General features: G+C 35.2%; 1 protein-coding gene across 6 annotated transcripts in view; it reads right to left on the reverse strand.

Annotated features, from left to right (window-relative positions):
* Nucleotides 1-1,270: 1,270 nt before the first annotated feature.
* The window catches only part of PCDH7 (protocadherin 7), a 418,493-nt gene continuing 393,765 nt past the window's right edge, over nt 1,271-25,998 (reverse strand). For 4 of the 6 annotated variants that reach the window (XM_035005167.1, XM_035005166.1, XM_035005165.1 and 1 more), the window contains one exon: nt 1,271-5,628. In XM_035005167.1, coding sequence (XP_034861058.1) covers nt 5,252-5,628 — 377 coding nt within the window. In that variant the 3' untranslated portion in view covers nt 1,271-5,251. The remainder of the gene's footprint in view (nt 5,629-25,998) is intronic. The other 2 variants (XM_035005175.1, XM_035005168.1) reach the window with 2 other exon arrangements.

Raw genomic sequence — 25,998 nt, forward strand, 5'->3', positions numbered from 1 at the left:
AAATGTATCACTGTGTTTTTACATGTTTGAGGTTTTTAAAATAATATATTTTTAACCTAAGAATGCAATTTTAGGGTAAAGAGAAATATATATTTGTCGAATCTAAATAGAAAATTTAAAACAAGAATATGCAGTGATTTCATTTTATGTACCGTTCCACTGACTTAGGTACTGATGTTCAGTTCTCACCATTAGAAATGCAGAAAGCCAAATGAATGCACGTATCATTTGTTCACCTCATTACAACTTGCAGCAGACTTTCTCACCATACTTCACTCTTAACTTCCTTTTTCAGAGAAGGAAGGCTGCCAGCCACTATCAATTTACAAAGTTATCTTTGATTTAAGAAAGAACATGTCATTCTATATAAAGTACATTGGATTTTATCCAAGAGAGAGAAAAAAAATGGTAGAGAAACTTCCATGCAAGGATCTTGAGAATGCCTAATTTCCTACATAGGTAGGGGTTAGCAGTACTGTTGTGAGATGGGCCAAAAACTCCCTAGAATCTATTTGTATATGTAGAAAGTATTTTCTTTCTCTTTTAAGTCTCTGAGTTGGATTAAAGAAGAGAATTTACCTGTTTGAATAGATACCATTAAATCAATAAAGAAGATAGCCATTATAATTACGAGTATAATCTGATAACAGTAAACAGAATAGCCATATATATATATACACATATATATTTGTATATATATATGCTGGTTGTTGGAAAAAATATTAAAGCAGAGAAAGCTTAACTAAAGAAAAAAATGAGCACAGTAAAAATTCTATTTTTTGCTTCAAATTTTTTTCTCTACATCTCACATGATATAAGGCTTTTTTTTCATCTCTAATGTTTCTGTAGTCACTACTTTAGATTAAAACCAAACATGTCCTTAACAGAGATACATTTTGACTTAGAATTAGTTTTACCTTAAACGTGAAATTTCTCTAGATAACACCGGAAAAAAATCAATCCTTATATTAATGATGAGAAGTTCCTCTACTGCCCACTTAACATGTAAAAGCCAGCTAGGTAACTGTCTTAGGAATTATTTGGATGAAACTGGAAGATCCAAGTTCTACTCTGTTATAAAGCAAAGTAAAATGACAGTTATGCACGGTGTCCTCTAAATCAACAATTACTGTAGCATTATCTTCTTTACTCCATCTTAACTTAGCAGAAATCAAACGATTTTAAATCAAACTGGTACATGCATCCATTCACTTCTCGTTCAATCAAAACGGAATTACCTGTCAACAGAGAAGTACGCTTACAAGTGTGAAACCATTTGACCATGTTATATTTTAATTTGCAGAGACAAAATTGACAAGCACTTTATTTACATAAAACTGTACAAAAGCAAATTAAATTATGTAAAGTATTTCATAAATAGTTGGACGAGTGTTTAATACATTTCGCCATGTTCAGCATAGTTGCGTGCATAGTGACTCATAATAAACGATGATAAATTGTTCTCTGCTTCACTATCAACATCCAAGTAGCAGAACAATAGTCAATGATTAACATTACAAACAGATCATACCACACTGAATGCAAGTGCTTTAAAATGTAGGAAAAGTTGTCTGAAAGTAAACCCTAGTAGCTGAAAGAATGAGGTTTTCCTCCAGATGTTAGATTTACTCTACCTGGGTCACAACTGACCAGCTTTAGAATATTCTTGATCATCTTCACTGTTTTTGTTTTTTTTTCCCCCTAAGGACACATTGTATATTTATCATGGATACAATATCCCTAAAATTACTTGGGTCTTCAGATTTCTCAGGCCTGGGTTTAGGATGGCTTTATTCTTGGAGGTTTCTTCTGGTCTGTGTGTTATTTTATTTTCCTATAAGAGAGCTTCCTAGGGTAGCCTTTCAGCCAGACATCTTCAGTACCATCTTAGTTTCTCTTCCCATAAAAATAATGCCTCCCTTGTTTTCTGAAACTCAGGCAACAGGCCAGTCAGAAACCATACAGAAATGATATCTGGAGGTTCAGAATGAGCATTAGATTTTAGACTGAAACTACAGACGTACACATAAATTTTAATACACATAAATTTATATAGTTATTAATTTATAAATGTGTCCTAATGTATAACGCATGCAAAGTTCACTTGGGAGTCTTGTGTACAGAAAACAAGTATGGTTTATATACTGTACAACCAAAATGAAACAGCAGCTAGAAGAAAAATAACAACAAAAAGGAAATAAAGAATAGAAATTTGAAATCAATATTTGACCTTGCAAAATGGACTGATTTCACCCCTGATAATCTCTCTCTGTGTTACTATTACAATAAATGCTTTAGCCTTCTAGTCAGAATTAAGCAGTCCATGTTAATGCCTTAGTTTTGTTTTATGAATGAACGATATTTAAGACTGGTCCATTATCTGAGTTTGTCAGAAGGCAAATTTTTAATATATTATTTATTATTTTCAGAAAATAAACATGGGTAAATATACAGGATCAAAAAAGTTGGGAATAGCCCATTTTCCCTCATTGTCCAAACCCAACAACCGTTTTTTTACCATAACAACAGGTATAAAAGGCACAGTTGCTTGTTTTGCATTCACTCATTTATTTATTTTTTTTGTTTCTTTTTATTGATTTTTTTCAAAAGCACTCTATATATGGAGTGGCACTGGATTTAGCCTATTCAAAATAAAAGTCATACAAACACAAAATATATTTCTGTGTCATGCCAGCTCATTATATAATAAACATGTTATGAGAGCTAATTCTACTAGAATTACTGAGAATACTTACAGTACACTGAATTTTATTCTTTCACACCCATTTTAGTTCTAAAGAAAGGCTCATGAGTTAAATGACAATGACATGGCTGTCTTGAATGTGGTGCAAACGTCACTGAGGAATGTGGATCCAATTAATCCAAAGGTCCAGTATGACCCGTATTAGCTTTATAGACAACGGAAGGGTTTTAAGATAGAGTGAAATGAGCTATCTAATGGTTTCAAGTGTCTCATGAAAGAAAGAAAATAAATGCATTAAAAAAAGTTTATTGAACACCTGTGTTATGCAATTGAGTATTTGCTTTGAAACGTGCAAGAAAAAATATGTATACATTTCATAAGTATCTTTAGAAGCATTTTGCCTTAATAGGTACTTACAGATTATACAAGGCAGAACTGCTTTAATGCAGTTTTCCTAACAAAGTACTAGAATTGCATCTTTCCATCATGTAAATAATAATCAAACATAAACATGTTCAATTATTGGTATTTTAGTCCAATGTTTTTGTTTCAATTACATATCTTCTTTCATCCTATTATACATAAACTAACATCAAAATCAAAACTCCATTTAAGAAAGAGCAGAAGGAAATGACCCCAAAAGAGTAGCCCACCAAACAGAGAAGTGGTTTTCAAAGATAAACATTTTGATGACCTATAGTGAGTTCACAACCTCTAGTCCAGGCTGCTTCACCTTATATACTAAGAAATTCTGTAAAGAATAAAACTATCCAAAGCTACATTATTTCTACAGTTTGCTAGAGAGCCATCAGGCTATGTCCTAACCAGGTTGCAAACATTCAGTGTTGGGAACATTTGCTCTTTTCACCTGTTATCCCCTATTCTGTCCCTGGATTGTCACTTCTGTCTGAATGTCCCAGCTCATAATTTCTAATTATGTTAAATCATCCTCTATAGAACAAATGACCCAAAGTCTGCATATTCTGTGGGGTTTTTTTTCACTGAAAAAATTGCATATTTTTCCACTTTGAGATGTACATACAAGGAGACATATCACTGCCCAGAACTCATTTCTTTCATCTTCCGTCTGGATTTGTTTTAAGACATACCCAATCATGTTCAGAATCACATTAGTGACAAATCAATTAGGGTGTCACCTTGTTTCAATGTTGTGAGTCTTGAAATAGTGCTATATTGCACAGGATTCAAAATTAATGCACTTGTGTTATATGAAAGAGTGCCTTAAACACATAAAAAATACAATTGGTAATTTGAGACGTAAATAATAAGACCAGTAAGCATCACCTGGATACTAAAATGATAATAGTGATTTTAACTTAAAAGACTATATACCAACATATCCTTCTTTCCCTACCTACCCACAAATATGGTTTTTACAAGTGGAATCTTCCCTGATAATAGTTTTTGAAACTAAACTTGAACCTTAACTAATTGCCTACTGTAATACCAAAAATACATCACTTTAGTTTTTCGTTTTCTGAGCTTTCAAAGAAAACCCATTTTAAAAGAGAATGCATGTTTTCAGGTATAGAGACAATGTAAAAGAAGCTAGTGTTTGAGTATTTCTGTGTGTGCATGGGTTCAGTTGCTTTCATTGCTTAATGGATTTCCACGTCAAGACCAAATCTGCTTCATGATATCCCTGATCTGCCGTGTGATCTTTGGCCTTTTAATGACACAATTGTTCCAGTTAGTTGATAACAGTGGTGCTGTTCTGAAAAATATATATATATATATAATTTTTACAAGTTATAATTAGTGTAATTGATATATGTGGTCAAGATTGTGTGTATACTAAGAATATTCGATGAATGTATGGGATTGAAGTGGATACCCCTGACTTGAAAATAACTCTGTATAAGCCAGTTTGGGACTGCAATCTCTAACTGGGTATTGTCTAGCTGTCAGTCTTTGTTAGAATTTTAAAGCTGTGAGATTCTCAATATTCTTCTTATAGAGTCCACCTTAATAAGAACTGTACCTTTACAGGAACTCTATCATTATGGGGGGATTGCCTTTCATGGTGATTAATCATATTCTGATGGTATGTCTGAAATACATTTTACCTGATCTGTTCTTTGTTTGTTTTTCGGTTTTTTGCTTTTTGTGGTGTTTTTTTGACCAACCGGATGGCATTCTAACTAAATCAAAGTGACTAAATCATGCTTCAGCTTAGGGATAATGAGGGTGTGTTGTGTTCTGTTAATCAGGCTTGTTACCATGAAAGAAACTTGCAACCAATTTTTTTTTTTTTCCTCCTTGGAGGGGGATGGGGAAGAGGAATAGCGGGTGTTGGGAATAATCAGTGAGGGGGTTAGACATGCAAGTAACAAGGATGGTTTCTACATTATACATTACAATCAGGCTAACAGTATCACTAAAGGCCTGATCTGGAGGCAGAAGTGGCAGGCAAAGCTTTGTCTCTTTGGTAGCCCCCTCTTTTTGATTACACGGTTTTTGTAAGGTTTTTTGCCCCTTATTCTCCTTCTCATACATGAAAAGAACTTTGCTGTTCTTCTTTATAGCCTACAGGTAAACTTCTCTTCTAGTGAGAGTATTGACAGGAGATGGCTTGTATTCCCCTGTTTTTGTAAGGGGAATATCCTCAGGGTTGGCTTCCTCATTTTTGCTGAAACTAGCTGCACTGAAGGTCTCATAGGACGAGGTCAACTTTTTGTTCAGGAGGTTTCTGTTGCGGTCACCCATGATGGCGGCCTCACCATTGGCCAGCTTTTCCTGGCTTCCTCGTTCATCAACAGGCATGAAAGTGGAGAGTTTGGGCTGGCTCTTCTTCCTCTCTGGAGAAGTGCGGACCGGCATCCAGCAGGAGTCTGAGTGGCCATATTCATCACACTCACGGGTACACTTCCCAGTCAGGGCTACATCTGGAAGAGGTCTTGAATCTGAAATTCAAGGAGAAGGCGATGTTATAGTTGGACATTCTGCAACAGGCTTTCCTTATTTGCATGAAATTGGAAGGGGGAGATACATATATTATTTATCATATTATTTTCCTTTTTTGTAAACCCCATAGTTCATCATTCCCATAGAACAGTTTTTATTTCATATCCATTAAAGATAAGGTTTTGCAAAAACATCGAATATTATGGAAAGAGAGGAATGAGCAAACTAATAAATTTAAGCATGTAGAAGACAGGTACATATGCATTTGTTACAGGACAGGGACGTGTGTATATTCTCAAGTGAAATAAAACGCATATGTATATTTGTCTGGGTATAAATTTTTCCACATGCATAAGAAAAGTTATTAAATCCAAATAGATAATTTTCTGTATTTATAAATTATCCCAGAAATCGTGTACTTTTGCCAATTGGATTCCTTCCTGCTTATACATTATTCATGGAATGCAAATATGCAAAACCTTATATTTAAAATACATTCTAAAACATCAGGGTGACTCAGAAGTAGAACCTAAATTGACAGCACATCATGTGGTAAAAAGTAAAAAAAGCAAAGTATAAGTAGGTTACGGGTGTGAACATACTAGCAATATCATCACCTACCCCACCCTAGCCCACGCCCACCTCCCACCCACCATGCCAAATGACCTAATATGTGCTGTAAGATAATCCCTTAAATGTTCACCTAGAAATACATTTGCCAGTGTGTTTGCTGAATAGAAATATTACGTGAAATGCAGTGCATTGGGTAAATGCAGTCAAGCTCCTGAAGTTTTGATGAAATAGCATGTGGTCCTAATTAATGTTGCTGCCTAGTGGAATGGGAAAAGTCTTCTATTACTATAAAGCTAAGTCATATCTAGACAGCTCTTAGGGATCAGGATTAGAGATGGAAATTAAAAATTACCTGTATTTGTAAGTAAAGTTGTTAATATGTGTCTGTCTTTGGAGAACAAGTATGTATCTTCTTGTTATTAAAGATTTTTTTTAATAGACTTTGTTTTTATTTGAAAAAGAGAAAGAAAAAACAAAAACAAAAACAAAACAAAACCCGGTCCTCCTCAACAGATTCTAAAAGAATAACCTCTAGGGTTTTATTTAATATATTTTGTAGTTTATTTTATTGCCAAACAAAAGAACATAATATGACTGGGCTCCAATTTATATCATATGGCATCACTTTTTTTTTTTTTTTTTTTTTTTACAAGGCTTTGGACTTAAAAGACAGACAGATTTTAACCTCTGCAAATATAGTCACAACAATGTAATCAGTGAGATTTGCCTATACATGATCTTGGGTAGATTTGGTTTAAAATTAAAGAGGGGGTTATTTAAATGATCCTCCCAAACATTTATGCCCTCTGCCTCTATTTGCACACACCATCCTCTGTACTTTAACATTACATTCCTATTTTGGCTATCATTTGTATTGGCTATTTCAGAAGTTTCACTCTGCCAAATCTCTCAAATGAAGGCAATCCGACGCACACCATTGTTTCCTGTTGTGATCGATAACTGAAATACTGACATTTGTCAGCCCATTGATTTTTGAACCACTATGGCCTGAGATTTTTATGCTGTGTGCTGAGAGCTCAATGAGGGAATTCCAGTGCTCTTCCCAGGAATCTGGAATGACTTTCCTCTTTCCCAAAGGTAAAATGCAAAGATAATTATTTATTGTCATTGTACATGCTGTGTTGCTATCTGACTTCTACATGGGAAGACCCTATTAATTTTATCATCAAAAGAAAAAGCACTTTCTTATTCATTTTTTTTAATGCCAAATTCCCTCCATGTCTCTCAAATACACATTTTAGAAGAATTTAAAAAATCAAACTATTGGCAGATTTTATGAATGGTCTTTGTAATCTAGTTAGTTTAAATGAGCAAAATGTGAGTTCTTTTGAGAATATTTTCTATCTTGGGATACTTTGTTTATCTGAAGCTGACCTAAATGCCCTGAAAAGGAAAAACCCTTATAAAAATGCAAAGTGCAAGATCAGACCTATTTTACTCTAAACATTCCTTTTTTTCTTCATTCCTTTAACAAGTTCAAACTTTTCTTTTTCTCATGTGATAGTACCTATCAAAGACACAAGAAAATAATCAGGACTAAAGCTACCAAAACAGGGAAGATCTCTTTGAAAGTGGTTGTCATTCCCTGCAGAAATGACCCAGAATGTTCTCCAATCAGCTAAGTTTACTTACGTCTCACACAATGTGTCAGTTTACTTACACAGTGATTTACAGATTCTCTGCTTTTCAGGGATTAATTTGTGTTTCCAGTTTCAAATGTGTAGCACTTTGCTTTTCTTTTGTTTGAGATGCATTTAGAGACAACTCAGAGAACTGTGTGATTATGCAAACTAGTCCTCTTACCTGTTGTTTTCCTTGTGTACCTGAACTCTCTGTAGCTCATAAGAAATTATATTTATTTAGACTGAGGCAATTTCTCATCAACTAGAAGGAAGAGGCTCTTCAATTTCTTCCCTCAGCCTTTACTTCATAGTCTGGATTATTTCCTGCTGAAACTGATTTCCTCTTATTGCTTTTAACAAAAGGCAACTTGTCTTCTCTGCCATCAGGCACATGTGGGCTGCCACATCTCTATCCAAGAAGCATGACTTTTAATAAGGATCTCCCGTCATTTCCAAAGTCAAACACTTGATTGGGGACCACAGTGGAAGTTGACAAGCCTAATTGGCTGAGACACATTGCAGTTTGTCATCAGATTTAGAAAATAATCAAGAAAGGCTATAAGAGATTCATCACGAGCAATCAAAACTTCCAATCTTGATGACTCAAATGAATCCTCAAAAGAAATGCCAATGATTAACAAATGCAATTTGTATTATGTTGCAACTTATTAAGGGGAGGCATGTGTGGAATAGTGCTTTTCTGTGTTCTATATTTTCTTATTTTAATTATGCAAGGTTTTTTTTTTAACACAAAAGTTACACGGGGTCTTAAATAATCATTAAAGACACTCCTTTCTCCCTTTCATAAAAAGACATACTCTTAAAATGTCCTATTTTGTGGTATTATAGAAGCAGACCTTAAACAACTGGTAACCTTCGAAATCTTTCAGTCTTTCACCAAGGATGTGGTTTTGATATCTAAGAACATTATTTCATGCTTTAGTTTAGTACTATTTCTTTTAAATTTGGACCTGAGTTAAGACGGAAAACAGCTCATCACTACTCTTGTGAGTTGGCATTGAGTAAATCAGTAAAAAATAAAATATTCTATATCAAAATATAATGGTATTGTCTATCAGTTCCTTAGAGCCCTCCTCTGCACCCCCCGCTAATCACCTCAAACCTCTGGAAGACTGGATGCAGAAATGGTATTCATTAGATCCTATGGCCACTTTAGCATTACTCGTGAAGTTCTACTTATCCTATTTACTAGAGCCATTACATCCATTTAGAGAGTTACAGTCCTTTCTTAGACCTCAAGTTAATTTCCTTCTGAAAGTATGGTTTTAAGCCATCATAATAGCAAACAATTTTAGAACAATTTATAACACAGAAAGTGCTTTCCCACACTCATTGCCTTAACTTATCCTCTCAGCCACAGAGCAGGGAGGATGGCCACAGCCAGGGGTCCAGCCTGTGGGAGAGCTGAGGCCAAAGAATAAGTGTTTTGACTTTCACTTTAGTGTTTCTCATAACACTACAATGCTCCTTCTTAAAATGTAACAGCTGAGTAGTTAGAGGTCAATTACTGCTACTCACGCCCATAAGAAAAAGCTAGAATCTCCAAAGGAAGAGAAAAAGAAAAAGTGTTTGAGCAGCACAGGAAACAGATGCTGCCAAGTCACAAATTTTACTACTTAATGCCAACAATGGGGCAACCTCCCTACATTTCCTGATGTAGAGGAAATGATAACAAATTTAAGAATTCCACCTCTTTCTCTGAAAAGAAGCATATTTGCCCTTACTGGGCTCGGTGGATGAGTTGGTCCCAGGGAGATGCTGGTACAGTGACCTCAACAAGAAGCGACAGGCAGACAATAAGTGGAATCATTAGAAATAACAAGGAAAGCTCAGATTTATGCAGGCATTTAATGTTTCCAGAAGCTGTCCTATACATTTCAGAAACCATACAGGCATCTTTATTACAGAAGAGAACTGTATGGTTAAGACTCTTGAAGACAGCTCTGCACCAGTAAGGATTTTCACATGCTGAGTTATGTATTCTGCCAGAATCCTGGGACTTTACTCCAGGCCCTTGGCTTGGGGCTCAAGATACAAGGATATTTTCGTCTCCTAAGAGAAGGCATGAAAATGTTGCATTTAGTTTTAAAATATTTCCAATGAGGTTTTTTGTTTTTAAGCTCAGATATTTCATGCTATATGAGTAACTTGCTTATTTAACATACGAATTACTTAATTCTCTGATCATGTGATCAGTTGTTAGTCAATGTCTAGATGTTCACACCATTCCTACAATTTGTTCTTTAAATTCAAGCAATAGCATATTCTTAACATTACTTGAGAAAATTCTGCAATGAAAAATTGTGTTATTCTCTCCTTTTGGGGAGAAAAAAACACATACAGGCACCTTTTGCTTTTCTTTCTTTTTAAAGCATTTAATTTTCTTTTTATACTTCTTGACTTTCTGTTATATGAAGATTTCTTTTTCTAGAGGCGTGTCTAAATTCTGGCATAATTTGGTGGACAATGAAAAAGGTTTTACAGAAGGATGATCAAGAATAAAGAAAGACAATTGGTAATGGTTTTCCAACAAATATTTTAACATTACCTTTACTTTCCTAATCCAAATGAAAATATCTCTTTTACTCAAGTGATTAAAGTGCTTGATTTTAAAATAGCTGTCAGAAAATGATTTACTTTTGCCTTATATAACACAATTGAGAGCAAATAAATAAGCCCTTTACTGGAAAATTATTATTGAAGTCAATAAAGATTAGGTGTGAGGGGATGAAATCCAAAAGGCTATGCATATGGTGTTAGATCCCTGCCTTTTTGTCTGTTTGGGAAATTTGGGAAAACTAGAAAGGTAAGCATGGGACAGGGACAGGATAGGAATCACTGATGCAAACAAGCAGTTTGTAATTCTCTAAGTATCTGATTACTCTCTGGAAGAAGGGGAGGTTTATAGTTACATAAATGTCACCTAGGGCTACAACAAAGGGCTTAAGATTTCTAAACAGTGTTCTAATTTGTCTGAAGTCACTCGACCCAACCAAGTTAGAAAAGGATATAAGAATAGCCCATGCACCCAACCCTAGCTTCAGTCTTACCCATGCCACTCCTAAGCAAGTCCTGATGGGACAGTGAGTTTGTGAGAAGAACAGGATATTTGGAGTCTCAACATTGTTGAGTGTGATTCTGGGTGCATCATGTATAAGCTCTGTGCCTTTGGATGAAATTTCTTGGATATAATTTCTCTGAGCCTCAAGATCCTCATGAGGGAGATAATAATATCTACTTCCTTATATGTTATAGGGATAAAAGAATTAATGTATATAATGTTTATTATGGATTGGCCTCTGGTGTGGTGTAGATATTCAGTAAAGAGTAGGTCATAGCCCCTGAAGACATTTAAGATATCTAGATAAAGATATCTATCTATCTTATCTCTGTAATCTTCCATAAGTGAAATGTGTATTATTTAGGGAAATAAGCTTAGGAGCTAGGCTCCTTGGATTCAAATCCTAATTTTGTCACTTAGTATGTAATTGTGAACGAGTTACTTGATTGATTTAAATTACCTCATCTGTATAACCAGTATAAGAAGAAATTAACCTCTTAGGATTATTGTGAGGATTACATGTATTAATATAGGTAAAGTATTTGTAATAATTCTTGACACACAATAGCCCTCAATAAATATTAGCTACTTCAGGTGCACCATTCCTCACCCACAACTGTGTCCTGAAAAAAGCTTTGAAAACTAACATATTTTTTTTCCCATAAATTTATACCCCTGACATTCAATACAATACTGTTCTTCATCTTTATCTTATGTAGTGTAAATATTTATGTTTTCCTATAGAAATAGTGTGTTTAATTAAGGTCACTCTCAGAGTCTTAGATTTTTAAAATAATATATGATACATGCATGATATTACCTTTTTTTTTAACATATGAAGGACTCTGAATTTTGAGATATATTTGGCTGAAAGATTAACTTATTGTGGAATTAATACCAATCATCAATCAAAAGGGCATGTATTTTGAGTTACTTTTCCAGTAGTACTAACGACTTTATGCTGACAGAGTCTGCAATATACCAGAGCTACCATCTACTTAGGAAAATACACAAGTTGCTATATCCTGTATATTCTATGTCAGGTACTTATTTCCAGGGAAGATGCATTCAGTCATTATGGTTGCTCAAAACTAAAGAGGAAATGCTCTATTATTTGCAGTTATCTTTACAACCTAGACAGATCAGCCTCACAATGAATTATTTTCATTTGAAAGAAATTTGCCCCTAAAATACTAGTTGTTGGCTTGCTACCTTGCTTTGCCTGCATGGGCTACAACATAAGAAGGAGCCCCATTTTTAAGGTATGCCAAAAATTAGTAGTAAACTGATCTAAGATTAAGGTTAAAATCAAGGAAAGACAACAAGCAACAGGGCAAAAACCTAAATTCAGCATACCCTTCATACATCGGGAATGATGAAACAAAAAGCCATACAGCAAATGAGTCTGTGGATTTCATGATGTATGTGCATGATTGTATCAAATTGTGATACGAGGACAGAAATTCCTCTAACCTCCTTATACACAGCCCTTTGGAATGTGACATCACTGCTCTTATGTCAAGACGTAGATTCTCTCGGGGCGCCTGGGTGGCTCAGTCGGTTAAGCGTCTGCCTTCAGCTCAGGTCATGATCCCAGAGTCCTGGGATCCAGCCCCGCATCAGGCTCCCTGCTCGGCGGGAAGCCTGCTTCTCCCTCTCCCACTCCCCCTGCTTGTGTTCCCTCTCTCGCTGTGTCTCTGTCAAATAAATAAATAAAATCTTTAAAAAAAAAAAATGTAGATTCTCTCTCTGGGTACCTCTTTTTTTTTTTTTTAAAGATTTTATTCATTTATTTGAGACAGAGAGAATGAGAGACAGAGAGCATGAGAGGGAGGAGGGCTAGAGGGAGAAGCAGACTCCCCGCTGAGTAGGGAGCCCAATGCGGGACTCGATCCAGGGACTCCAGGATCATGACCTGAGCCGAAGGCAGTCGCTTAACTGACTGAGCCACCCAGGCGCCCCTCTCCGGGTACCTCTTGAAGATGGGGCAGTTTTGATGATTAGAATGTGGCAGAAGTAACACCATGCTATTTCCACACTAGGTTTCAAGACTTCTAGAAACTTCCTTTGTGTTTGCCCTTGGAACCCTGCCATTTCTACCCTGAGAGAAAGCGCAATCTAGCCTCTTTGAACATGAAACACTATTTGAGAAAGAGACTCAGCTGTCTCAGCAGAGCCTACCCCCAGGTAAGGTTTATTTACTCTCCTGACCAACACAGCCTCATGAGTGAGCCAGGCAGAACTAGCAGGAAGACCACATAGTCAATCCACAGAAATGTGAGGAGTAATAAATCTTTGTTGTTTGAAGCACCTACATTATGTTTATTTGTGTTTATTTGTTTGTTTTTTTCATTTGGGAGGGGGAGAGAGTTCATCAATGCAGTGATGGATCTCTGAGATAGTGATCGTGGATGTATTATATTATCTTGTCTGCAATAAACAGCTTGAGATCTGGAAATAATATATGCTACTTCTTTTATGTCTTCTCGTGAGTAACAAAGTGACCAATATTGCTGAAAGTTCAACTCTTCCAAAGAATATTTTCAGAGATGTAAGCACATTTAATTAACAAGTTCAAGCTGAGGGCTACTATAGAAAGCTCTGGAAATTCTGGGTCTGCATACAGGATTTCACTGCATTTTATACCTAGGAGTGTTCTAGTTCGAGCTGACATGCCAAGACAATATTAAAATGTTTAAACATGTTTGAAAGCATCAGCAACTTTTCTCTGTACCTTAGGCTAAACTCAGTTAAACAGTGATTGGATGTATCTCAAGAAGCATTTACTGCCCTGAGGCTTAGACCACTGTCATCCTGAACATGGCATTATCATCTACTGTGCATGCCATGTCTCAAGCAGTGTTGCTGAATCAACTCAAACATGAATCTGCTGGTTGGCACATGAAAACTACACTACAGCAGAAAAAGGTATAGTGACTGCCCAGGAGTGATCAATTTATGCACATCAGAGCTGGGGTTTCACTTTGATTTCCCTCTTCACACATGAAAATTAGAGGAGGTGGAGGTTAAGGGAGTGCTCAGGGAGCAGAGTGGAAAGACAGGAAGAAAAAGGCTGGAAATGGGAAGATGCTCTGATATTGATCAAAAGAGTTCATAAAACCCAGGAAAAGACTGGGGGCATTTATTTCACAAGTTAACAACTGATTATTCCACTAAAACCCCAATTTTGGTTTTTCAGCCATTCATGCTTATTTTCCATTGCAAAAATCCCATCTTTCATAATGTTTTTTTTAGTCTCTTGGATTTTCGTGTATTAGAAATTATTTACTTTGGGGGTCATAGACTTCAATAATCTGATGAAAACTAGAAGTATTACCTCCTCCCATAAATGTAGATATGTACCCCCCAAGTTGCATAAAGTTTCAGTGGAGCTCAAGATACCTGAGTTAAGGTCACAGTATATTTCCAACCTCCTGGTGGATGGGAGAAAGAGGGTATATATATATATATATATATATATTTTTTTTTTTTTTTTAAAGATTTTATTTATTTTATTTGAGACAGAGAGAATGACAACAGAGAGCATGAGAGGGAGGAGGGTCAGAGGGAGAAGCAGACTCCCTGCCGAGCAGGGAGCCCGATGCGGGACTCAATCCCGGGACTCCAGGATCATGACCTGAGCCGAAGGCAGTTGCTTAACCAACTGAGCCACCCAGGTGCCCAAAGAGGGTATATTTTTATACTTGACTTTTTTCCCTTTGAGTTTCAGTCAAAGGTTAAGAAACATTTTACAATGTGACATGCATCGTCCAAAAATAGAAATTATAGACAGTAAATAAATTACCAAACACTGGCAGAAAGATTTAAAACAAATAAACAAAAACAAATTATGAAACCGATTTAGAAGTAAGGAAAATAATTTAGGTTTGATTATGTTAATATTTTAAGTTGGTCATGTAAATGTTCAATTTATAAGGCTTTATATAAATAGCAAATTAATGTTTCGGGATGGGTTTAAGTGATTATTGATGACCAGTTGGAAAATGTGTTCTTTCCTAAAATGTACATCCAACATTTGCTTCAAATCAGTGTCTGGGATTGCCAGCAACCAGATCTTCATTCACTTATCAGAAGATGGGAGGTGAATTTTTCTTATTATGAAAATTTATACAAAACAATAATGATCCAGATGAGGGTTTCTTTCTTTTTTTTTTTTAAGTTAATGAAATGTGTTAGCCACTTTATATTGGTTTTACTGTAAAGTGTGATGTGGATAACAAGAAAAGAGTTGCAAACATCAACTTAGAGTCACTTTCCAGTAATGGTCTCAAATCTTCAGTTTTCATAATTAACCATAAAGTTGTAGAATATATATCCTACAATAAATATTAATGTTGTCTTTAGGAATATATGTTTATTCTAAAAATAGTACACAAAGGACCTATTAACTGTAAGAATATTATCTTTGGATTGTGTTCTTGAAGGCAGTGTTCATCTTACCTTTGCTTCCCCACATAACATAATTCTATACAAATAAAGAAGTTAAAAAAATAAAATTAAAAAAAATCAATTAATAGATATTATTTTCTCAAACTTTCTTTCCTCCAACATAAACCACAACAAAGCACTTTTATTAAGTAAGTGAGAAGTTAATGAATAGTTCCTGTAATAAGGAGCTGGTATTAAATATCTACTTAATGCAAGTATGTTAAATATTAAAACAAATTAATTCGGTATGTGGTGATGTCTTAATTAAGAAGAAATCACTACAGTGGCTATAATGAGATAGAAGATATTTCTAAGTATCTTTTTCTATGCGTTATTTTGTGTGAAGTCTAAAATAAACTATATTAAAGCTCAAATCATGTATGAAGTAGAATGGTAATAGAATGTGATTGTAGCAATTTATATTTATTGAAGCAATATAATTAATTTTTAATGTAGCAAAAAAAATAAAAACCAAAACCAAAACCAAAACAAGTAGCCATGCATTTTCTCCTTCAGTGTAGAAATCTTGAGAAACTCTGCAATTATTCTAATGATACGACTATTTGCAAATATATTCTCAAACTCTGTGCTTGCGATTACCTGTTGAAATATCTCGCAAGTCATACAGAAAAGCTGATCTAATTGGCAGTATTTCCATAATAACAGCTCTGTTGTAACAGAATCCCATTAGTTATTGTGATTTGGGACAAAGACATAAAGTTCCTCCTTTGTGTTCCTTACTAAGGAAGTTTTCACAAAAACATTGTTTTGCAGTACTATTGAGAGATGAGGTTCTGAAAGCTTTTAGTGGGAGCTCAAAAACAATTTATGGCAGGAGCTTTAAAACGGCTGGAAGCTGGCTCCTTAGTCTGGTCAATAAGTTGATCAGTTGAAACTAAATTTGGCAATCACAATTAGGACCAAAAGAGTGTTGAAGAGCTTGGGAGTGCAGAGCAGGTAAATAAAAGGAAAGAGAAGGAAGGAAATGTTCTCTGATGATTAGCAAACAGGACTCAAAAAGTAGCTAAAGTGGGGGAAATCAATGAAGTAACACTGGATCAGTTTGCTTCATTGATTTTTGCTGCTCATTGAAATGTTTTCCTTTATTTACTTCCTATTTCTTCAGAGAGTGGCAAGGTCTCACTGTTGAACCTCCCTTGGAGCCTGTGATTGGCAGACAGGCCAGCTCTGGAGATCCTCTCCTGCCTACATTATACCTTCTCATGCTGCATGGATTCAGAGCCACTTCTAATGCTCCATGTGACGCTGCAAGAGCCACACTGCGTAGCTTTTGGCGTGGGGCAGAACAAAAGTCCCCCCCAAGGACCCTACATCCTAATCCCCAGAACCCGTGAACACGTTAGTTTACAAGGGATGGGGGAATTAAGGTGTCAGATGGTGTTGAGGTTGCTAATATACTGACCTACAAATAGGGAGATTTTAGGAGGCTAGGTTACAAACAAAAGAATGAGGGCAGGCTCTAGAAACTGGAAAAGGCAACAAGTAGATTCTCTCCTCCAGCCTCTAGAAAGGAATGCAGCCCTGGAGAGACTGATTTTAGCCCATGAATGAGGCCCATTTCAAACCTCTGAGCTACAGAACTGTAAGAGGACACATTTTTGCTTTTCCAAGACACTCAGTTTGTAGCACTTTGTTACAGTTTCAAGAAGAACTTAATACACACTCCCACCTATTTCCTGGTTGAGTAGGGTCAGCACAGAATTGATGTATTTGACCCTTACCAGCCAGATTTCATCCATGAAAGGAAGTAAATAGGAAATAGGAAATAGAATGGAAGGTTTTTGATTTACAAAAGTTTTCACTGAGTTGTGTTTACCTAAATTTTGAGCATCTGCTCAAGAATTTTCATTTTGCACTTCTGAAAATTTCGCTACATCCTAGTATATGATTGTCTCAGTGATTTGTCTATGACCAGTCAACAAAGTCCCATTTCTTTTTTGTTCTGGAAAGTACTAACAGTTCACTTTTTCCGAATGATAACTTCCTTCTGTTCCATCCCTCAGTGATAGTTGTTTCTGAGATCATTACCAGAGAGATCAATTTAAGCCATTCTGTATGTGGGTGGTGTGATTCCCAAAAATAGAAAGAGAGAGAGAGAGAAAGAGAGAGAGAGCACCCATTTGGCATAGTATCTATGAAGGAGAGGCAGGTACTAGGGTGCAACCCTAAAGAGGGCTTCGTCAGGCTTCATCACATTCATGGGGCTTTTGTGAATTCCTGATATTTATTACTTGAGGGCATTTTTGTGTTTGCTTTTGTTTTTGTTTAGCCTGTTTCACTTCTGGTGGTTAGCAGGAACGTGTCTAATAAAAAACACCTTACCATTATTTTAAGAACAGTAAGTAGAGGAACAAGTCTCTCCCTAGTTGAAAACCCTCTTCTATAAATTTCACTATAAATTTCAAATTCCATGTTTTTGCACAGAAGGCCCTTCAGTATCTGAATCCTGTCTACCTCTTATCCTTAACCTCTTTCCATTCTTACTTACTCCCATTTGCCACTTCAACAGACCTAATGCAGTTGTCATTTCCAGAAAGCCTCTTGTTGCCCCATGTGTTCATGATATTAATGTGTTGCTTCTTCTATTATTCCTTGCCTTGTCACCAAACCATTCAAAATCCAGTTCCAAGATGTCTCCTTTGAGATTTCTTCTAAATAGCCTAATTGTGATTTCTCTTGATTTCTTCCCAGTGTAATTGGCCAAGCAGAAAAGGTGAAGTGATTTTTGTTTATTTGGTATTTGCAGATCTGAATAAACTTCCCAACTATTCACTCTCCTTATCCCCTTTCAGGGCCTGTTTCTCCAGTTGAGATATGTTTTCTAACAGAACATTGTAGTTGATTGAAAGAAGCCATGGTTATATTTTAAGAACAAAATGTAGCCTTCATGCTCAGCCTGGGGGAGGGTAGTGGGTTCAGTGGAGGCAGGAGGAGGTGCGAAGAGTAGATCTAATGGGAAAACCCCATACTTAGTGGTCACAAGGCTATCCATATGACCTAATTTGTGAAACTTCTTTGCTTATGGATGGTGGCTATTTTAGAGTTCTTTAGTGTTGTCAGGACTTCTGGCTGGCACTTATACAAATCTTTCAATAATAAAATTTATTTTTGGCTTACACACAGCTTATTTCATAAACAAATATTTTCAAAACAAGTCATGAAGGAAAGGTATTCTATGTGATGGCAAAAGTGAAAAGCAGAAGGTTCTCTTCTCTCATTCTTGTAATGTGGGTGTATTTTAATAAGAACTATTGTAGGCAGTGTGCCAATCTATTTCAGATCAACAAATTTTATTTGCCTTTTGGTGGCAACCTGATGGGTACATTTTAAGAAGGTAGGATCATAGGTAATTAGGATAAGTACTTTTCTAACTGAAGACCATGATTCACTAGTTGGTGACTGAACCCATTTAGGAAGTTATAATCAGTATTCACATCATGGTCACACTATTTTATGAAGATTTTTGTTGTAGTTTTTTACATGAGTATAAATATTTATATGTGTGTACTTGGTCCCTGTATAAAATGGAATTTTTATTTTGGGTCACACTGAAAACTACTGAAAGTCTATAATTTAAATCATATCACAGGGAAGTCTGTGTATTCTTGCCTATTTCTGAGTAAGCTGTATATCATATGATATCTAATACAAAATATAATTTTAATATGCCCATAATTTCATGTGAATTTTAAATTGTGCTTTTAACTGTCATTTCAAATGATACTTCAGAGACAAAAAGTTTTATTCTTATTCAAAAAGAAATCAGATAATTCAAAAAATAGGAGCTAGTCACATCCTCAATAACCACCTCAAGAAGTCTACTGTAAATACAGTTTCTTACCTTGAGACATTCTGAATTTATAGTTAATTACCTAGATTCCAGTTTTCTAGAATTATGTGTAATTGTGATGAGCTTTCTCTAATTCACTTAAATCCTCTGATACACTTTGATTTATTTCAATCAGCAAAATGGCAACAGACCCTTTCAAAAAGGAAGACTTAATGTGACTTTTTAAAATCATATAGACATTACGATGTAGGACACATTTAAGCTGTCTAATTGTACTGCTGGTCTAATGCCTAAGTATTAATCTGTCACTATGTCAAATTACATACATTTAGGCTTTTTTTTTTTTTTTCGTAAAATGTGTCTGCACTTAACAAACTCATAGTGTAAAAAATTCACGAGTGCAATTAGAATGTCATGTCTTCTGCAGATGACTTAAGAAAAGCATGAATCAGAGCTTAACAGTCCAACATAATTTCATAGTTAATCGTGGTGAAATTATGGTATTGCAACAACTCAAAGGCAGTAGTACAGTGAGATAAGCAGACAGTGACGATCGGCTATTTATCCCCACCATCTGCTGTGCATGCTCGTTATTTAAGTCTTTTTTTTTTTTTTTCCTCCCAATGTTTTCAGTTTTGACTTTGCCAGCAGTGGGCATCACATAGGAAAACAGGTTTCATGGTGCAAACAGATTTTCCCATGTGTTCAATGAATTAGCTTCACTGGCTATTCCGCAGCTCCCAGGCAGACAAGACTGGCTGGAGGGAATTAATTTTAGAAAGCTTTTGTGTCCTGGCCAGTGTCTTGTACAGCTCAAAGGAATCTTTCTCTATAAGAAACAAAAAAGATAAAACTACAAGTATTGGAATAATGAAAATCATCACTAAAACATATGCTTTGGGAGTTCCCTTTGAATGACATACTTAAAATGTATGTGGACCGTATTAACCATTTGATTATATTCTGTAAGTACTTAAGGGAATCATTTGATGGGAATCTTGCTAATTTGCCAGCCTTCTCTCTTCTTCAAATAAGCCAAGGACTAGTGGAACTAGGACTTGTTATGGCAGGCCAGAGGAACTCAGTGAAAATTCTAGTATGGAGACAAAATAAGAGATGGAGTTTACTGAACAAAGCTAGCATGAAGGGGCGCCTGGGGGCTCAGTCCGTTAAGTGTCTGCCTTCAGCTCAGGTCATGATTCCAGGGTCCTGGAAACAAGTCCAGCATCGGGCTCCCTGCTGGGTGGGGAGTCTGCTTCTCCCTCTATCCCTCCCTCCTGCTTGTGCTCTCTCTCTCTCTCTCAAATAAATAAATAAAACCTTAAAAAAAAAAAAAAAAAGCTGGCCTGAAGGTTCCAGGTCCGTGAAGGGCAGAGGTCCCACGAGTGGGGTAACATAACTTGCAGAAGTATATTCATTCATTCAAAAAAATTTGATATGTCATGTACTATTCTAAAGCTTTACATCTATTAAGTCATTCAGTTCTCACAGCAACTCTGTGGGAAAGGTTGTATGTCACCCCGTGTTACAGGTGAGGAAATTAAGGCACAGAGAAGTTAAGTGAGTTACCCAAGAGTCTGTATCTAGCCAGTGATAGAATGAGGTTGCAAACCCAGACAGTCTGACCTCTGAGCTGTGCCGTACTACCTCTCAATAACAGCACACCAATGTACCAGAAACTCAGGTCATATGTTAGGAAAAAAAAAAAAAATCATCTTTGTCTAAACTGAATTAAAGCAGGAAAGCATTGTCTGTGTAGAAGGAGTTTTAGTTTGGACAGACAGAAGGTGAAAACTCGAAAAGCATGTGTGGGTGGAGGTTCCAGGGCCAGAATGACATTGGGACAGACTATGTTCCCTTGGGGTTTTCTCTCACAGCTGTCCCTCAGTTGGTATTGAAGATGAAGAGTTTTGTGTCCAAGTCAAAATAAGGAGACTAAATTACTGTGGTGGAAAAAGCCTCAAACGTCTATTATTAAAACCATATTCTGCTAAGAAAAATTTCATCATCACAATACAGGTCTATTTTGAATTCTGCATGATAGAAAGACACCTCAATTATGAGGTTTGGGATCATTGTCATTCCAGAGACAGGAAAGCCATGTTTGGAAACCACAGTGGGCTGGGCTGAACTTCTGAGAATGGGAGATGCCGAACCACTCCTTGGTGAACTGAATGTGAGAAGTGGAAATAAATGCTTTCACAATAGAAAAGAAGTGTGGACAGTTATTTCTGGCAAACAAAGCATCAGAGAGATTATGTAGGACATATTAATCACAGTTGTGTTGGTTAAATTGGGAAAGAAATACTGACTGTAGTGATTTCTTAAGAGAAAATGAACACAAAACAATACTTGACCTATACTTATCCAATTCAATTCCCTGTATTAATCAGGTAATTGATTAATATCCAAATATTTTTGTTTATTTTGAGAATATATAGCTGCAACCCATGGAGCTGAGATTTAATCTCTAGAAATGGGGGAAAGCTATGTATATTAGAAGAGAATGCGGTAAAGACAGTAGTGACTTTAAGAACATTTATATACCTTGTACTTTTTCATAATTGTATCTTGGAGTTTAAAAACCAAGGACTCATGCACTGTGTAAACCTTTATTTTCATTTTATGAAGACCTTTACTTTCACTTCTCTTCATTGGATGGAATCAATGAATCAGAGTGATTAATACACTGGGATCTGAGCAAAGGAAGTCTGATACGAGTCCACATTCTGTCACTTATCAGCAATGTAACCTTGAGCAAGTTACTTAACTCTGAGTCTATCTCATTGGGTTGTTTGGATAATTAAATTTTCTAATGCATGCTAAGTGCCCAGTGTAATGATCTACATATAGAAGCACTTAATATATTTTTCTACTGTTATTGCTACTATTGGTCTAACTACTATTCTAGTTTCTTTTCCACACATACATTTGAATGATAGAATATTCATTCTAAATTATTGAAAATTAGTATTTTTACTCAATATCCTCTTTGCTTGGCATAAATTTAAAAAGTCAAAACCTTACATCTTCAGAATATTTACCAGTTAAGTACAGGAAAACAACAGTTTTCACATACAAATATAGATTCATGTCTTTGTATTATAAATTATAGTGCTAAATACATACCCTTAAAATAAAGCCCCAGTGATTTTAAAATTATTTAAATTAATAAGTATTAAAATGCATATTACAAGAAGCTTAAAAGAAGAAATGCAAAGTAATTTAATTTCAAAGATTAGGTGTACGTAAGTTAATGATTTTTCTGACAGCATTGTATTTTATAATTACTAGCTGTTCAAAGTTAACTGAAATTTAATCTATTGTGACTTGCAGGTATATAATAATAAAGGCTATAAATAATAATTAGTACTCTGTCATTTACCTAACTAGGTATAATCTCTCATTTCCCCTAAAGAAACAATTTTCACATAATTACTATTTTGTATAAAATCACATTTTTTTTACTGCTTAAATCTTATTTTTTTTTTCATATGGGGATATGAGAAAATGGTAAAATTGAGAAATTTAAAAAGAATATGTACTTTCAACACAGTGTAATATCTAGCTTATTACTTGGGTGGCTTTATAAGCATTAAAAATAATTTAATCTAAAGAATCTTTAAACAGATTGGAAAATATAAAAGGTGTAGAATCCCAGTTAACATGCGTTAAATTATCTTCAAAAAGAGCGGGGACAAGTTAAGAAACAGCTTCCTGCTTTGCGTGTTAACTAGCCTAAATAATGCAGAGCTTAAGCGCAAAAGCAAGAGAATTTAAAAGGGAAAACAAATATCTTGAGACAACTTGTCTTTTAAAGTAACTGTCAAGGAGAACTTGTCTCTCTGAATAAAAGCGAGCAATGACTTAAGGGATTCATTAATCCTTTAGGGTGTATTAAAGAGTGTCATTTAACTATTAAAAATGTTGTGCAGTCAAAATAAGGACTAATTATCTGCTCATGATATGCCTATATGGCTTCCAAAGGACATACAGGGATTTGGTATGATTAAATGCATTTCGAATTGCAGTCAGGTTGAGGATTCAGAATAAGTTGATCTGAGAAGTAGGACTAGTCATACATTATTCATGAATATGGGAAACGAGTAAAATAAAATATGCTGCTTACAATGTGTCCAGATAGTTAGGGCTAAATATTCCAAAATAGTCAACATCAGACTGGATTTTTTGTCTATGAACTAACAGAAAAAAAAAAAAAAAAAAAACTTTCGAGTTACTAGTGATTCAGATGTAATAATGATCATATTGAATATTTAACCCCAGGGCTATCAACCAAGAAGGAGAAGCACTAATAAACTTTTTCCTGCTGGGAAAGATATAATTAAATCTGCTATCTTGTGGATAACTAAAGAGATTCCCCCCTTTTTTTTTTCTTCCACAGAATGGAAGTACTTACAGATAAATCACCAAGCCACTATCATTATGCTAGATTAGATTATTTTAAACTAAGTTGGAGTAAGTTAAAATAAATGAATTTTTATGAAAGAGATGTTTTTCTCCCTCCCCTGACAGTTATAAAATATTCAATGTCATTTCTATTTGGAGTTTGAGAGTGTTTTTCTTTCTATATGGAAAACTAACAACAAATACAAGTTCTCAATTAGTAAATATATTTTCCTGACAGTATTGAAAAAATACAGGAACATAAAAAATCCATGAGATAAAATATTTCAAATGGCTAAGCATCCACAGAATATTAATTATATTGCTGCTTGCTACAAATTGAGATATCAGTACTAAATAAATTATTCTTTAATTATTCTTAAATTTTTAAGCAATCTTTAAGATGATAGCCCTTCTAATTTGTTCCTCTACAGTTAAAGAAGCAAATCATAGCCACTGATTATTTCTCTCCCACTCTTCCTTCCTTCCTAGTGCTATTCTATTACGTTAACAAAAATAGTCTGCTAATTCATATACGTTGCCTTCTCAGCTCAAAATTTGTCTTAAATGAACATTTTATTCAACCTGAATTGAGATGGGTTAAAAATATCCTTTTTTTTTTTTTCTTACAGCACCTGGACATGAAAATAAGGACAAAAGGTACAAAGGATGTAACAGCCCAAAGACATCTCTCTGCTTTAAGAAGATCTTGTGAATAGTGACCGTGTGCTGATTAAACTCAGCATACCGATGTTCATTAAGATAAATAGTTAAGCTGTTATTATGAATGGCAGGCATTTATCCATGCAGAGTGACAAGGATAGCTGTGGACACACAGAAGGTCATATAAGTGTAAGCTACCATCATCATAGGAATAGATTATTTAGTGCCTGACATAATTTAGGGCATTTTTTCCTACTGAATGAGAAGAGAATGAGGCAAGTGTCATTGTGTCCATTTCCCAGATCGTTAAAAGTAAGAGACAAGTGCTAAGGGATTTGTCTGAAAAAAAAAAAAAAAAAAAAAAAAAAAAAAACCAAATCTAGAAAGTGGAAGAGGTATAAAGACATTGGCTAAGCTAGGGATCATGGATTAAACATACCTGCTTTCTTATCACTAACTCTATGAGCGTATACAAGCTAATTAACCTTGCTTAGCCACTGCCTCCCTACTCACTTGTCAACAGACTGTGAAAAATAAACATGACTCTGTGCCTCAAATTCTTAGATAGGTGCACATAAGAAGTTTTCAATAAATATGTGTTTGAGAAAGGAAAGAAGGAAGGAGTAAGGGAAGAAAGGCTGAATCCTCATTTTGTCATCTATTCTCTCTATTCTTTCCTTCATACCTAACTAGTTTTCAGTGAATATATGGTAATTATAACATAGAGATTGAAAAAATACAAAGAAAGAAAAAAATAAAATTAAAAAAAGACCTGAGAAAAAGAAAAATAGTAGAAAAGTTAGGGAAGAAAAAGCAGAAGCAACCGAAAAAAAAATGAAGGAACACAGGGAAGGAGGGAGGGAGGGGGTTGAGAGGGAGAGTAAAGGGGAAGGGAAGAAAGTATGGAAGAAGGAAAAAAGGAAAAGAAGAAGAAGAGAGTATGAGGTAAGGAAGAAGGAAATGGAAGGCAAAAAACAGGAAAAATAAAATAGAAAGATAATGAGTCTCAGCTTGATGTATGACTTGTGGAAGAATTAATATTTACCATTAATGTGATACAGATTTTCAGCTCTGTTTTGAGGTATAGTGTGAGGATTCATTATCAACATTGACTCTCAATGGTCACCGATCCATGACAAATTAATCTAGGTTAGATCCACGAGAAGATATGTTAAAAGCCAGAACTCCCCTTCCTTCCTACGTGTCCGGACAGGCTGTAACATAAGGCTGAAACAAAATTTAAAAAATGACTCTACAGGATATTAGCTCATCGGCATGAAAAATAACAGAGAATGAATGAGTTGATCAATCACTTCCTATTATGAACAAAGAAAATATCCAAAAGCCTATGAAATGAATCTAAAGCTGGAACATGGCAGATAAGTTAATGAAAAACTATGGCCCAACAAGGAATAAAAAAAACTGCATTAAGGGAAAAAAGTGTAGATCAATGAAGCAGAACAGTTGCACATTTTGTATTACCTACCTTTAACTTCAAAAAGTTTTTAGTAGGACTCTAACCATTCAAAAAAAGAGTAAGCTAACAGGAGCTGTCTGTTAAATATATATTGAGATTTCCATTTTTTTTTCTTTTTCTTTTTCTTTTCTTTTAATCCTGTTTGATTCTTGACTATCCAATTTTATGTAGAGTTTTCTGGATGTTTTAACTAGTTTTGTTTTGTTTTTACTGTGTTAAAGAACATACACTTCAAGCTTTGTTTAATTTTAGTGTTTTAAATATTTT

Source organism: Mirounga leonina, unplaced genomic scaffold (assembly GCF_011800145.1).
Source record: "Mirounga leonina isolate KUSES-001 unplaced genomic scaffold, KU_Mleo_1.0 Mir_129, whole genome shotgun sequence".
Taxonomy (NCBI): Eukaryota; Metazoa; Chordata; class Mammalia; order Carnivora; family Phocidae; genus Mirounga; species Mirounga leonina.